General features: G+C 35.6%; 1 protein-coding gene across 1 annotated transcript; it reads right to left on the bottom strand.

Annotated features, from left to right (window-relative positions):
- Positions 1-10,077: 10,077 nt before the first annotated feature.
- Positions 10,078-11,830, bottom strand: LOC140140666 (G-protein coupled receptor GRL101-like). Its single transcript, XM_072162423.1, has 2 exons — positions 11,757-11,830; positions 10,078-11,242 (listed from the first exon to the last, which is right to left on the bottom strand). Exons 1-2 carry the CDS (start codon positions 11,828-11,830, stop codon positions 10,078-10,080), a joined length of 1,239 nt encoding a protein of 412 aa, XP_072018524.1.
- Positions 11,831-12,217: the final 387 nt, after the last annotated feature.

Genomic DNA, 12,217 nt, shown 5'->3' with positions numbered 1-12,217 from the left:
CTCCGAGGTCGTTCATTGAATTGGTCTGAATGAGGAATACTACGGGAACCAGCGCCTTTTGTTAGAAATTACACATGAGTAAAGTGGATAACCTCAATGAATGAGTGACACGTAAAAATCGTTTCATGAATGAGTGACTTAATGCGTTTATTACCCATATCTACAGAAAAACGAAACTAATAATACAAATAAACAATGCAATGAGTGTACTTACATCTGTATCCACTCTGTGATGCTTCTGCGTGTCGTTATCTTGGCGTTGATTTTCAAATGGAGAAAGAAATCCACAATATACTTAATTGGTTAGTGTCTGTAAAGGTTGCTGCAGATTCCTTTGAAATATCCTTTTAATAAAGCTGAATGGTCCGGTTCAATTATCTTGCAAGTCAGCTTATTAAATAATAATAAAGCTGTTCCTAATTTATTGCATGAAGACCGTGTTTAAATTAACTTTTTGTTGAAATTGGGTTATATGCAGATCATGAAAAAGAGAGTTACGAAATACACATTTTAACCTTGCAGCAAGTCATGGCCCTCGGTAAATTTGAATTTAATCCTATATTTTGAAGCCAGAATGGTGATAAATAATTGATACGAATGTTCTTATACGAAATATCTAATGAAAACAAAAAAAGCTTGAAATTAGGGGATTACCTTTATTTATAATTGCACATGAACGAATTGATGTTGTGTCGAAAATATTCAAAATTGTTCACAAAAAACAAAAAAATCGGAAAGTTGTCTTTTAGGTGCACCAATATAAAAAGGGGTTTTCTGAAAATTGGTCAATCTGTTACCAAAAGAGATTCAATTCACTTTTGTCCGAAAATAAAGAGAGTACATGTGAATACATGAGAATACGGTGAAAAAAAAAGGTTTTTAAGCTTCAACATTATGACATCTTTCATTTGATAGAAAATATCAAACGAAGTGGCTAGTGCAACATCCTTGCATTATATTTGCTGTTGGATGTCTGTGGACATCTGTGGAATAAATACAATATACAATAATTCCCTCTTTGTCGCGTTCCCTAGGTTGTGGTCCACCTTACCAAATGATATTGTGATGTGCTTTGAGTAATTTAATTTGATTATTTATCTTTGGTTATAATTGGAATCTATTTCCTGAGACATTTTAGGGACTCCCCTCTCAGGCATCAAATTAAGCAACAGCTTTAAAATCATTTAAATAGGGTATGTGTATGATTGATTGTATGTGTTTATGTTGACTCACTAAAGTATTGTTAAACCATACTTTTCTTTTGATTAAAACACTTAGATATTGTTAACTTAATTAATCCGTGTGTTTTGTCGTACATTATGAAGCGGATTTGGGAAAAAGGTGTTTTAGCCTTGAGTCGTAACAATATTTCCAGTGAAATTGTCTTTAGTTTGTTTTCTTTTTCGCGCAAATTGCGTGGTTGTATGTACCTTTATTTAATATGATGTGTGTGGGGTTTTTAATCGTTTTTTATAAAATCCCGTTGACTATTATATTTTTTTCTGCTTTTTTATGTATGCTTGCCTGGATTATCAATAAATCAAAGCAAATCAATCAAATTCTTATTTAAAATAAATTTTCTCAGAACTGTTCATACAAAGTAGATTTAATCCCTTTAGGCTAAACAAAATAAAGGACTAAACAAATAATCGTGTTACTTATTGAAAAAGTCCCTTGTTTCAAGTTCTGAGTTATAGTTTCTCTATTGAACCAAAAATCAAGGGATTTAAAAGTTGCGCTGAACTAGTCTGTAATCATAACACTTTTGTGCTGGGAGGATTCAATACATCATGCAGTTATTGTTAACTACATGTATGCACACAACACAGGGGCACTAACAATATGCAATTGACTCGTACAGGTAGCGCTGTGTTATAGGAGATAAACTAGTTAGCATCATATATCAAAAAGTATAAAAGCTATGATTTTAGTAATTGCTCTATGTTTCAATTACTTATTTGTTTTCAAAATATCTGAATTTTAACCCGATACAAGCTTTAATAACGGGGGACCATACATCTGTATACGAAAGGAACTCTACATCTTATCTAAACTCCCGTGTTAATCCAATGCACATTTTGCTTCACCGGACCGCCCTGACTTGGTCGCATTTGGAAGATGGGTGCCACGAAACCGCAACAGGTACAAATTTAGTACTTTCTGTCAATCAAGTATGGTTTATTCTCTACATGTCAATCTTTAAATTATTAGCATAGTCCTTACAATAACGGGGGACCGCCTTGATAAGTAAATGATAGCAAACCAGTGAAAATACCGCAAAACTCAGTCAGTGGAGCTCGCCCGTACATGTCAATAGCATAATTATTGATTGGATTAGTCGACCGTAGCGGACAATTCGATCGCTCATTGGATTAATATTATCACGTGGTAAGAAATTTGCATTGGACAATCGATGACTACAATGGTTTAGTACTGCATATTTTGGTTTAATATTCACTAAGCGGGTTTATGTCTAAAAAGGTGGATTTGCCGTGGACAAAACTGCACTATGAGGGCAAATGGCCATAGTTATAATAATAACCTATTGTACAAATTATAATCGGACAGCTATCATCGCGGGCGGTAGTTGATGCGGTCTATCAAATCTGAATTATTAGTCGTATAAGTCTGTCGTTGGTGGCCTTCTTTCATGTCACCGTAGTTTATACCAAAAAGTATAATACACTGAGTTCTACGGTCCCGAGGCCTATAAATGGTCGAAGGGGGGGGGGGAGTTGAACAAGTTAAAAAGTGAACAAGTTTTTCTTCCGGAGGTTTCATACCTTTCTAAGCTGTTTTTAGAGATTAGGGGTGTTATTGGACTGACAAAACCCAGTTTTAGCAAAAAGTACGTAAGAAATGCCATCTAATGACAACCTTCACAAACGTATCTAATGAGTTAATTAATAAAAGCTGTATTTGAGCTCCCGTTTGAGCCGCCGACAAGGGGGGAGAGGAAGAAGGGGAGATGGAGAAGGATGCATTACCCCGGGCCCGGGATCTTAGGGGGATCGTAAAAAGTAAAGAAACATACCTTAATGGGTCCGTAAAAGCAAATAAAAGGGACCTTGAAATTAAGGTTTCTTTTCTTTGCTTTGCGGAACAACTTATGTCTCTTTTCTTTTTTACGTTACGGGCACACTAATATATTTTTTATGGGCCGCCTAAGGTATCCTTTCTTTGGTTTATACGGGTCTATTATATAAGGTTCACGATATACCTACTTGATCATTTCAGCCTGAAATTGGCGAATTCTCTGCGCTTCGCGCCGAACTTGTTCATATTTACTTAATCTGGGAGCACAAAAATTGACCGACATCTAAATTCCCGGCGGGTAAAATTTCTCTATAATTGGGAACAAAAAAATCGACTAAACATGATCTTTTTACCAGGTTCGCCGTCGCAAATAATAAAGGAGACAAGTAGAAAAAGTGACCCCGCCTGGGAATCGAACCCAGGACCTCAGGTTTACGACGAGACCTGTGCCTTAACCCCTCGACCACGGGAGCTTTATGATTAGGCTAGTTGAAATTCGAATCAATAAGCGGTCACTTAATCACGTTTTTCTCGACTGTTGTTTTTTGTTTTTGTTTGTTGTTTCTGGGGGGGGGGGGTTGTCACGATTTCTTCAGAAACACATCGATTTGGAGCTAAGTACTACGAAATAAATTCGTCGACAGAGTGCTACACTATCGTAAGTGACATTTTTGGCCAATTTAAGGTGTTGACGAATTATGAAACGCAATATAAAACACACATTGTAAACCAGATTTTAAGTTTCAAAATTGATAAAATAAAATATGTTTTTTATTTAATTATCTTTATTAGCCAAAAGAAGAAATACATATATTCCCAATATCAACTGAGATCCATACCGATCTCAGGCAAGTGTAAACACAATTACAAACAGCAAATACATATATATTAACAATGACGAGATATATAATGGCGGGAAGAAAAAGTTATGACTTCTTGGACATTCCACTTTGGCTCATGTCTCGAGTTGAAGATTGAATATGATGACATGAGAACAGACTTGGTAATTAGGTCTTTTAATACTGTGTATTTTTTGGGGGGAGTTTTAAGTTGTTTAGACAAACGAGTCAGTCTATTTGTTGTCGGTGTCGATCAAGCCTCTAGAGCCGACTTCGATGGCAATTAACGAGCAATCATACCCGGCGTCGGTAATGTCGGACACCAGGGAGGCGAACCGGTCATGTTTGATAGAATTGGATTTACCTATGTTCGGCTCAAACGGCACCGACAGTTCAAAGAGAATGACTCGCGATTTTATTTATGCTTGCGCTTCTATTAATGCCTGCAGAACTATCATATATGCCACTGACGATAATCTTGCACACTAATTTTCGTCGTTCATCTGTTGCGAGACCATCGTATGTGTCACATACGCTACTTTCTTGGACCTAAACAACAAAATCACAAAATGCTACATCATCGTAAGTGCTAAACAGTCTCAAACACATCACTGACTGTGACGCTGACGGCGGTAGGCGTTGACACCAAGCTGGCTAAGATCATATAGCTCCCATGACTGGTAATAGAGATGAAAAGTCCGGTGTTTTTATTTTTAGATTCAGTAATATCTTGACAAGGGCAAAGAATTTTTGCTATTGTAAATATTATAATTATGTGCCACAATAAATTAAAATAAGTTTAAACTTACCTAAAAGTAACATAAAATGAAATAAAATAAACGGAAATTTGAGCCCATATTACGCATATTCTTATACTTATGCTACACTATGTGGCAAATACGATAGTGTTGCAATCTACACTCATTTCTATTTGAGTGCAAAATTATCGTATGTGGCACATACAGGCTGAGTCAAAAAAACTCATGTTTGAGGGGCTGTAACTCGAGATCTGCAAGGAATATGCTAAAAATAAAAATATCACTGGAAAGAGCAAATTCAACACGTCTAAATAGAAAAAAGAATTGCTGCTCACAGCAAACTAAAGTTATACAACCAACCATTTTTGTAGCTGCACACGGCTGATTGATTTTCATCCATTTCAATTTCGACGAATCAGCAAAGTGCTAACAGGATTTATTGTTGAAACGACAACTTTTGCTTTTAATTAATATTCAACAAAAAAGTCCATGACGGTACTATAGTTTGTAGGGATACCAATGCAAGTCTTTACGAACGATCCGGCAGAAGCTTGATTGGGGAATGTTGGGTAAAGGATTGAGCTGATCTTTGGTCTTCTGTAACGCATGTCTAACTCTAGCAATGTTCACTTGTGATATAGCAGTTTGTGGTCTGCCTGAAGCTGCTGGCTGTCTGTTCCTTAGTGTCCCATGCACATTGAGCTTGTTCACATTCTTATATACTGCTCCTTTACATGAAACCCGGTTAGCTGTAGGAAATTGGAGACGAAAAAGACGCTGAACTTCAGTGGGACTCTTAGTTTCATGATACTTCGTCGACAGATACGTGCGCTCCCGTGCGGTAAATTGTGGTGCCATGTTGTCATTTGGCCCGTTTTATTATAATGTAGTGGAATGAGGTGAAATTCATATTGAAAAGAGCCCTTTTACCTTGTTAACATGTAGGAATTATTGATCGAAACCACACCTGGCACAGAACTTTATTTGCATTTGAATATCGCACCTTGCCGATCAATATAATTGGTAGGCCCCTACTTGGTAAGTGAAACCGTGCGCAGCTACAAAAATGGGTGGTTATATTCAAATGAGTATAACTTAAGTTTACTGTGAGCAACTGCAACAATTCTTTTTTAATTTAGATGTGTACAATTTTCTCTTTCCAGTGGTATTTTCATTTTTAGCATATTCCTTACAGTACTTGAGTTACAGCCCCTCAAACATTTGTTTTCTTCTTTTTGACTCAGTCTGTACGAGAGTGATGCACTCTAAACCAAATCCATTTGAGTGCAACACTGTCGTATGTGGGAATTACAACATCTAAATCAGTAAATAATTCATCTATTTATTTACTTTAACACATATAGTTCATATTATTCAAATTAAATTACTTTACATTCCCATGTCATTTTATGGCTACTTGGAATCAAACGGCTATGCTCCTCCTGTAAAATTGACCAAACTGCACTTACGATAGTATAGCACTCTGCCGACGAATTGGTATTGCAGTGTAATATTTCCCTATACAGCCACTATAAACACGCTCTGCAAGAAACGGTTTATTCCGTGTATGATTCTCTATCATAAATTACTATGAGCATTTGAACGTATCATGTTATTCTTTTATTCCATTACTGACATTTACACCCGGGGTCACTCCCATTGTGGCCTGTACACCATCCGCGATAATCAACTTTTGAAAAGCACCCTAAACAAGGAATTAACCCTTGCTAAAATCATACCCTAAACAGGTAACATGCGCCTGTTTTCACAAATTGCAACAAATTTCATATCCTAAATTTCATTTCCGTGTATTAGCCATTGCAATTTTGCTACCCTTTTTTCCGATTTTTCATGTTTTGGACACCCTTAACACGATACTCGCGTATCGTGCCTACCCACGAAAAACTACCCTTTTTACGCGTTTTTATTATCGCGGATGGTGTACAGGCCACAATGGGAGTGATCCCCCCCCCCCCTTGCATTTACACCTTAGTATCTTTATTGATATCTAATCTACAACGTTTGAATGCTTAATCGCTTCTCTTATTTTACTAAAATTACACAATGTAGCCTTTTCCTGGGCTTATAGTATATGCCAAGACCTTGTCAACTATAGCCCCCGGGCTCCAGCCTGTAAACAGAGGCGTAGCCAGCTTTCTTGGTCAGCGGGTAAAATAAAAATTTCGGGGACAAAGACGGAAAAAAAATTCGGTTGCATGATTTTGACCGGTGAGGTGAGATATCGGTGAGATGTATATGGTCAATTCCAGCGAAAGCGGGACAAAATTCTCTCTATGTTAACTTTCCACTTTAAAATGTCATTAATAAAGGAAATCACGTTATTGATGGAGCATCATGTCACGTCCAATGTGCTCTATTTGTGCATATAGGCCTTTACTAGCAAGTCATACCAGGGACAAGTTATGATAGCTTAAATGAATTGGCGTTACCCACGAATTCAAAGATAAAGCACCATATATGTCATTGAATGTCCTTCAATCAAAATGAAATTATTACCGTTAGAAAGACGTTTGCATGATCTCTCATCATATGTAAAACAATTGAATTCCACCAAAGTTTGTGGACTCTAGAGGCCATTAAGTCAATTTGGCTAATAATTTTGTTACCCGCGTATCAAAAATAAAATGATCGTTCTGAAAAAAGTTAAGTGAATATGCCATAAATGACTATATCATGAAACGAAGTTTCGTTCTATAATTCTGAGGTCCAAGTGATTATCTTATGCAAATACGTTTTACCCATAAAATTCCATAAAATCAAATTTGACGTTACCCACGTATCAACTGTTACCCACGAGTCCAGCAAATATAATTGCCATAACTTAAATTAACATTTAATGACTTTGGACACTGAATTTAGTTTGACAAGCGCTTAAAATTGTAAATCGTAAAAATACGTTCACCGCTTTAAAAAAGAATCTACGACGGTTTAAACTTTTGTTACCCACAAATCCCGAATAGATGCTAACCTTGAAAAATAAGGAGATTGTTTATTTTAAGTTTAAAGCAGCACATATTCAAGCCATGGGTATGCTATAATTTTGACAGTACTTACAGTTTATACACCTAAGAAACGCAAACCCCAAACGGTACTATAGTACTTATAGCTTTACCCACGAATTCGGCGTTACCCACGAATCCAAGGATTTACTCGTAAATTATATGTTTCTTATGCATCTTAACATTTTGAAAACATGCGAAATAGGTTCCAAAACAGTCCTGTTTAATAGCGTCCTCTTGAAGGTATACTGAAGCTGCATCATGAAGTTTTGATTGATTATCCTAAATTACAATTTTTTTGGTAAATGCAATTGGTTAGAGAAACGGGAATCATTGAAACACAATGGAGGAATAACCGCATGGTGGTTTCCAACCTTCTGTAATATTTTCTATTTTGCCGCTTACCAATACATACCTTCAAATATGTGTTACCCACGAACATTTTGGTTACCCACGAATCCCTACTTAAATTATAGTTAACAATGTATTGATAGTGTTTTAGTTCATAGGAACTGTCAAACACATTTTCAGAATATTGCTGCATTAAAATATGGAATGATTTTACTAAAATAATAATATAAAACTGTTTGCTCTGTCTATTTGAATTTGGCAACTTTATTATTCTCAAAATTTTTATACCCAAAATGCCATAATGATCCATTCTAAATATTCCATGTAGTCTGTATTTTGATTAAAATTCATTTTAGTGCCATTGCAGCCTGAATTATTGACATACGGAAAAGTATTTTTTATTTTTGTTAAAAAAACATAATAGGAATTGCTATTTTCTAGACGCTGTTACCCACGAATCCATCCGAGATCCTCATCCTGCGACGAGTTACAAAATCTAACTTTATATTTATATGAAGCATTTATTCTAATCTTTCGAAATAATACAGTAATGTTAAATGACAGCCACTTTGGAAAGAGTTCGAAGAATTGACACAATCTTAACTGTACACCTGGTTCTTTCTTAAAATTTGTAATAACCAAAATATTTCTTTGTAGATATATGTAATAAAATTCTATTTTACGTTCAAAGTCTTCACGGATTTCTAGTGTATATGAGTCACACATAAAATATTGAAAGATATTAAAGAAAGTGAAATTTTATGGCGTAGAACAGGTGAAAAATGCTTGAATTCGTGGGTAACATGCATATGCGCATTTAACACTTTATTTGGTCTAGCAAGAAAATTTATTTTTCAATCCGATGGCACTTCCACCTGATGATTCACTAGACATGATCGTCTCATTTGATAAGTCTAGAATTGAAAAGGAAAACATTTTCAAAATGGCCCCCAGAGAGAATTTTGGCCCGCTTTGGCTAGAATTGACCATATACGTATACCGTTTTTGAGAGACTGTGCATGCAAAGTCTTTGAGCCCTTTTCTTTTCCTTTGCCTTCCCGATTTTCTCTTTCATTTTTTGCACGTTCCTCTTTTATTTTTTTCAGTACCCCTCGCGCTAGCTACGCTACTGCCTGCTCACTAAATAAGTTACAAGTTGTGTAACATGATCCCTCAGCCAAATTGAGGGTAGATTCCGAAAAACGACGTATAAACCATAATGTGCGCTAGAGTGTTTTCTCTAATTTAAAATGAAGAAATCGTCAAAAATTTCACTTTTCACTTTTCAATTTATTTGAACAATCAATTCAATCAATCAATGCCTGATTGGTGGCGGAAATCGTAAATTTGAAATTTCTGGATCTGGTACCTACCATCGGTTATTGTTTCAAAACTTTTTTCAGTATTTTCTGTATTTTATATCTCAAATTAAAGCAATAATGTACGACTTTTTAAAATTTTGGTTCAAAACATTCAAAACTGATTTGTTGGCATAATACTTGTAACGTTTACACATGTCTCAGCTTTAATACAGTATTTGGATTCAGTTCAATTCATTGTATTTTAAGGACAACATAACAAGTTTATATTTTGAATTAATAGAACTCGTTGTTGTTACGAATAATATTTTATAATATTTAGCAAAGTTACAAATAACCAAATTAATATTTGACAGAAATCGTATATTGAGACTTTTAAAAGATCCTTCGGCGTCTGGTTATTACATTGTTTTTCGAAATTTTCCATTATTGTGGTTGCGGAGCCATGTCACAAAATTGGTTATCACTTTTATATACCGTGGAATGGTTATTTAAAGCATTTTATATGAAGTGCTTCATCTTGATATACATCAGTTTTCATTTATCTAATGTCGATAAAAACACGCGCATTGTTTCATGGTGATGAATAAACTATTTTTCACGTGATATATTACGTATGAAGCTACCTACACTGTATTTACATGTTGCTGATAGTCACGTTAAGGCATTATTTGCCACTGATCAAATGAAATATTGTTCTTAAAACACATTTAGTTTTGACAGTTTGATTTCTGATACAATTTCTTTAATTGTCTTATTTTTGGGTAATATTCGTCTGACTAACAGACGAACTAAGTGTTTCTTTTGATTCATTCTTGGTCGACGAACCCATGCTACTCTCTGTCAGCTTTTGTTTCTTCTTAGAAGGATGCTTGCTACGCCAATCACTAATCAAAGACGATATGGTGTAAAGGTAGGGATTGAGAGACGAATTGATGGGCAGGACAAAGACAACAGACCACGTGTACGCTTCAAGTGGGATAACAACCAATTCTGTCTGAGAAAGAATACCCATGATTATAACAGGAACCCAGCACAGGAAATCTGTACCCACGATTATGGCCATCTTTATCGCTATTTTCATCTCTTCTTGAGTGTCAGTAGATCGACCAGATTTTGCCATAGACTTTTTAAGACTCCAAAATATCGCGATGTAGCAAATGAGGATAAAGACAAAACAGACAAGGTTTACTCCGAGGAATATGACGATAGAAAAGTACCAAGCCGGTTTTGAATCTTGGCTGACAGGAAGGTCAAAGGTCAGGTCATTGCCTACGTCACTTGCTTCAAATTCAAATGTAGCAGGCCTTGTGATCAAAGGGAGACCAATGCAAACGTCAGAAAGATCATAGAAATCAGAATTAGGTCCTGCAAGAAGAACAGGTACTAGGCTAAGAACAAAGGTGAACAGCCACAAAAGCGCACCGACTGTCTTTGCTGATCCCTTCGTTAAACGAGCACTGCTAAACGGAAATACACCACCTAAAAACCTCTCGTAACTGATTAAAGTCAGAAAAAATACCGAACCCTCACTAGCGAAGAGAGACAAGAACCCTGCAAAGCGACAAACGTAACCACTTCTCCATTCATCGGAATAGTTAAAGTATCCATCGCCATAATAAATATCTGCCGATGCAAGAATCAGCATATAAATCCCCATAAAGAAATCAGCCAGGGCTAAGTTTCCTATTAGAAATGTTTGTATTGCTTGTGTCTGATTACGAGTCTTTTCCGCCAACCTCCAGATAACGGAGAACAAATTACCGACGAGGGCGCTAATACCTAAAACCCACATTGAGACTCTGAGCACATAATTTTGCATAAGACTGCCGCAATTAAATAGGGGTGGTTGTGGTTCAAGTGTTATACAGTGAACGACGCGTGAAAAGTGACAGCATAGACGGTGATCATCGATATATCTGGCAAGAACAATACATTATAAAGTCTTGGTTAAAAAGTATGATTTTATTCTGGCAAGTGTGTTTGTATTTAAAATGCAATATGTTTATAATTATACTAATAAGTATCGAAATTATTATTCAAATAAACTTTTAAAAAACTCCATACAACAGAACTGACAACAATTATATTAAAATAAACATAAAATAAAAACCTTTTCAATTCAGATATAAGACAAAAGTCAGCCAATAGGCTACCTTTCAGACATGAAAAAATTGGCTGCTTTTTAGAAGCAATGTAAAAGGCTGCCGATTGGTTACCGCAAGACATCAACACATATTAAAATCACACATTTGTCAAGACATATTTGGTATATTCTCTATAAAATGACAGATTTGTTTGGACATGTTGCTCAATTTCTACTAATTGTACAATATTTTATCAAGAAATGTTTAAAAAGGGGCAAATAATCGTTTTCAAACATTTACAAATGAAATAAAGGAGTGTCATTATAAACTCCTTTCTGCTACTTACAAAGTTTCCAGATTAGATAGTCCATCAAATGCCTTGGGTTCAACGACCATCTTAGCTTCCTCATTTCGAATCATAACGCTGCCATATGACAAAGAAAAGCCAACAAAACAAAGAGTAAACCAGTAGTGAAAAGGTTATTAACTTAAAGTCTTTAGGATAGCATAATTATATCGTTCTTTTAATTGGTACGCTTCAGCTGTAGACGTGGTATATTCAATAGAATTGATATCGATAAACACGTGATTATAAACAATAAATCCAATGTCTGAAAGGTTCCCAAGTGTTTTTATAATCCTTGTTGACAAGGTTTCGTAAGTTGTTTATTCAGTCAGCAACCTGGACAACCGATTCTTTAGAAATGCATAGTCGCGCTAAAAGTCGATCGATACATGTTAAAATCAGCATAATTCAGAGATACACCTTTTTGCTATGAAATTAATTTTCTCGGTCAAATATAAAGC

Source organism: Amphiura filiformis, chromosome 19 (genome assembly GCF_039555335.1).
Source record: "Amphiura filiformis chromosome 19, Afil_fr2py, whole genome shotgun sequence".
NCBI lineage: Eukaryota > Metazoa > Echinodermata > Ophiuroidea > Amphilepidida > Amphiuridae > Amphiura > Amphiura filiformis.
This window is presented reverse-complemented; position numbering and strand designations above follow the sequence as displayed.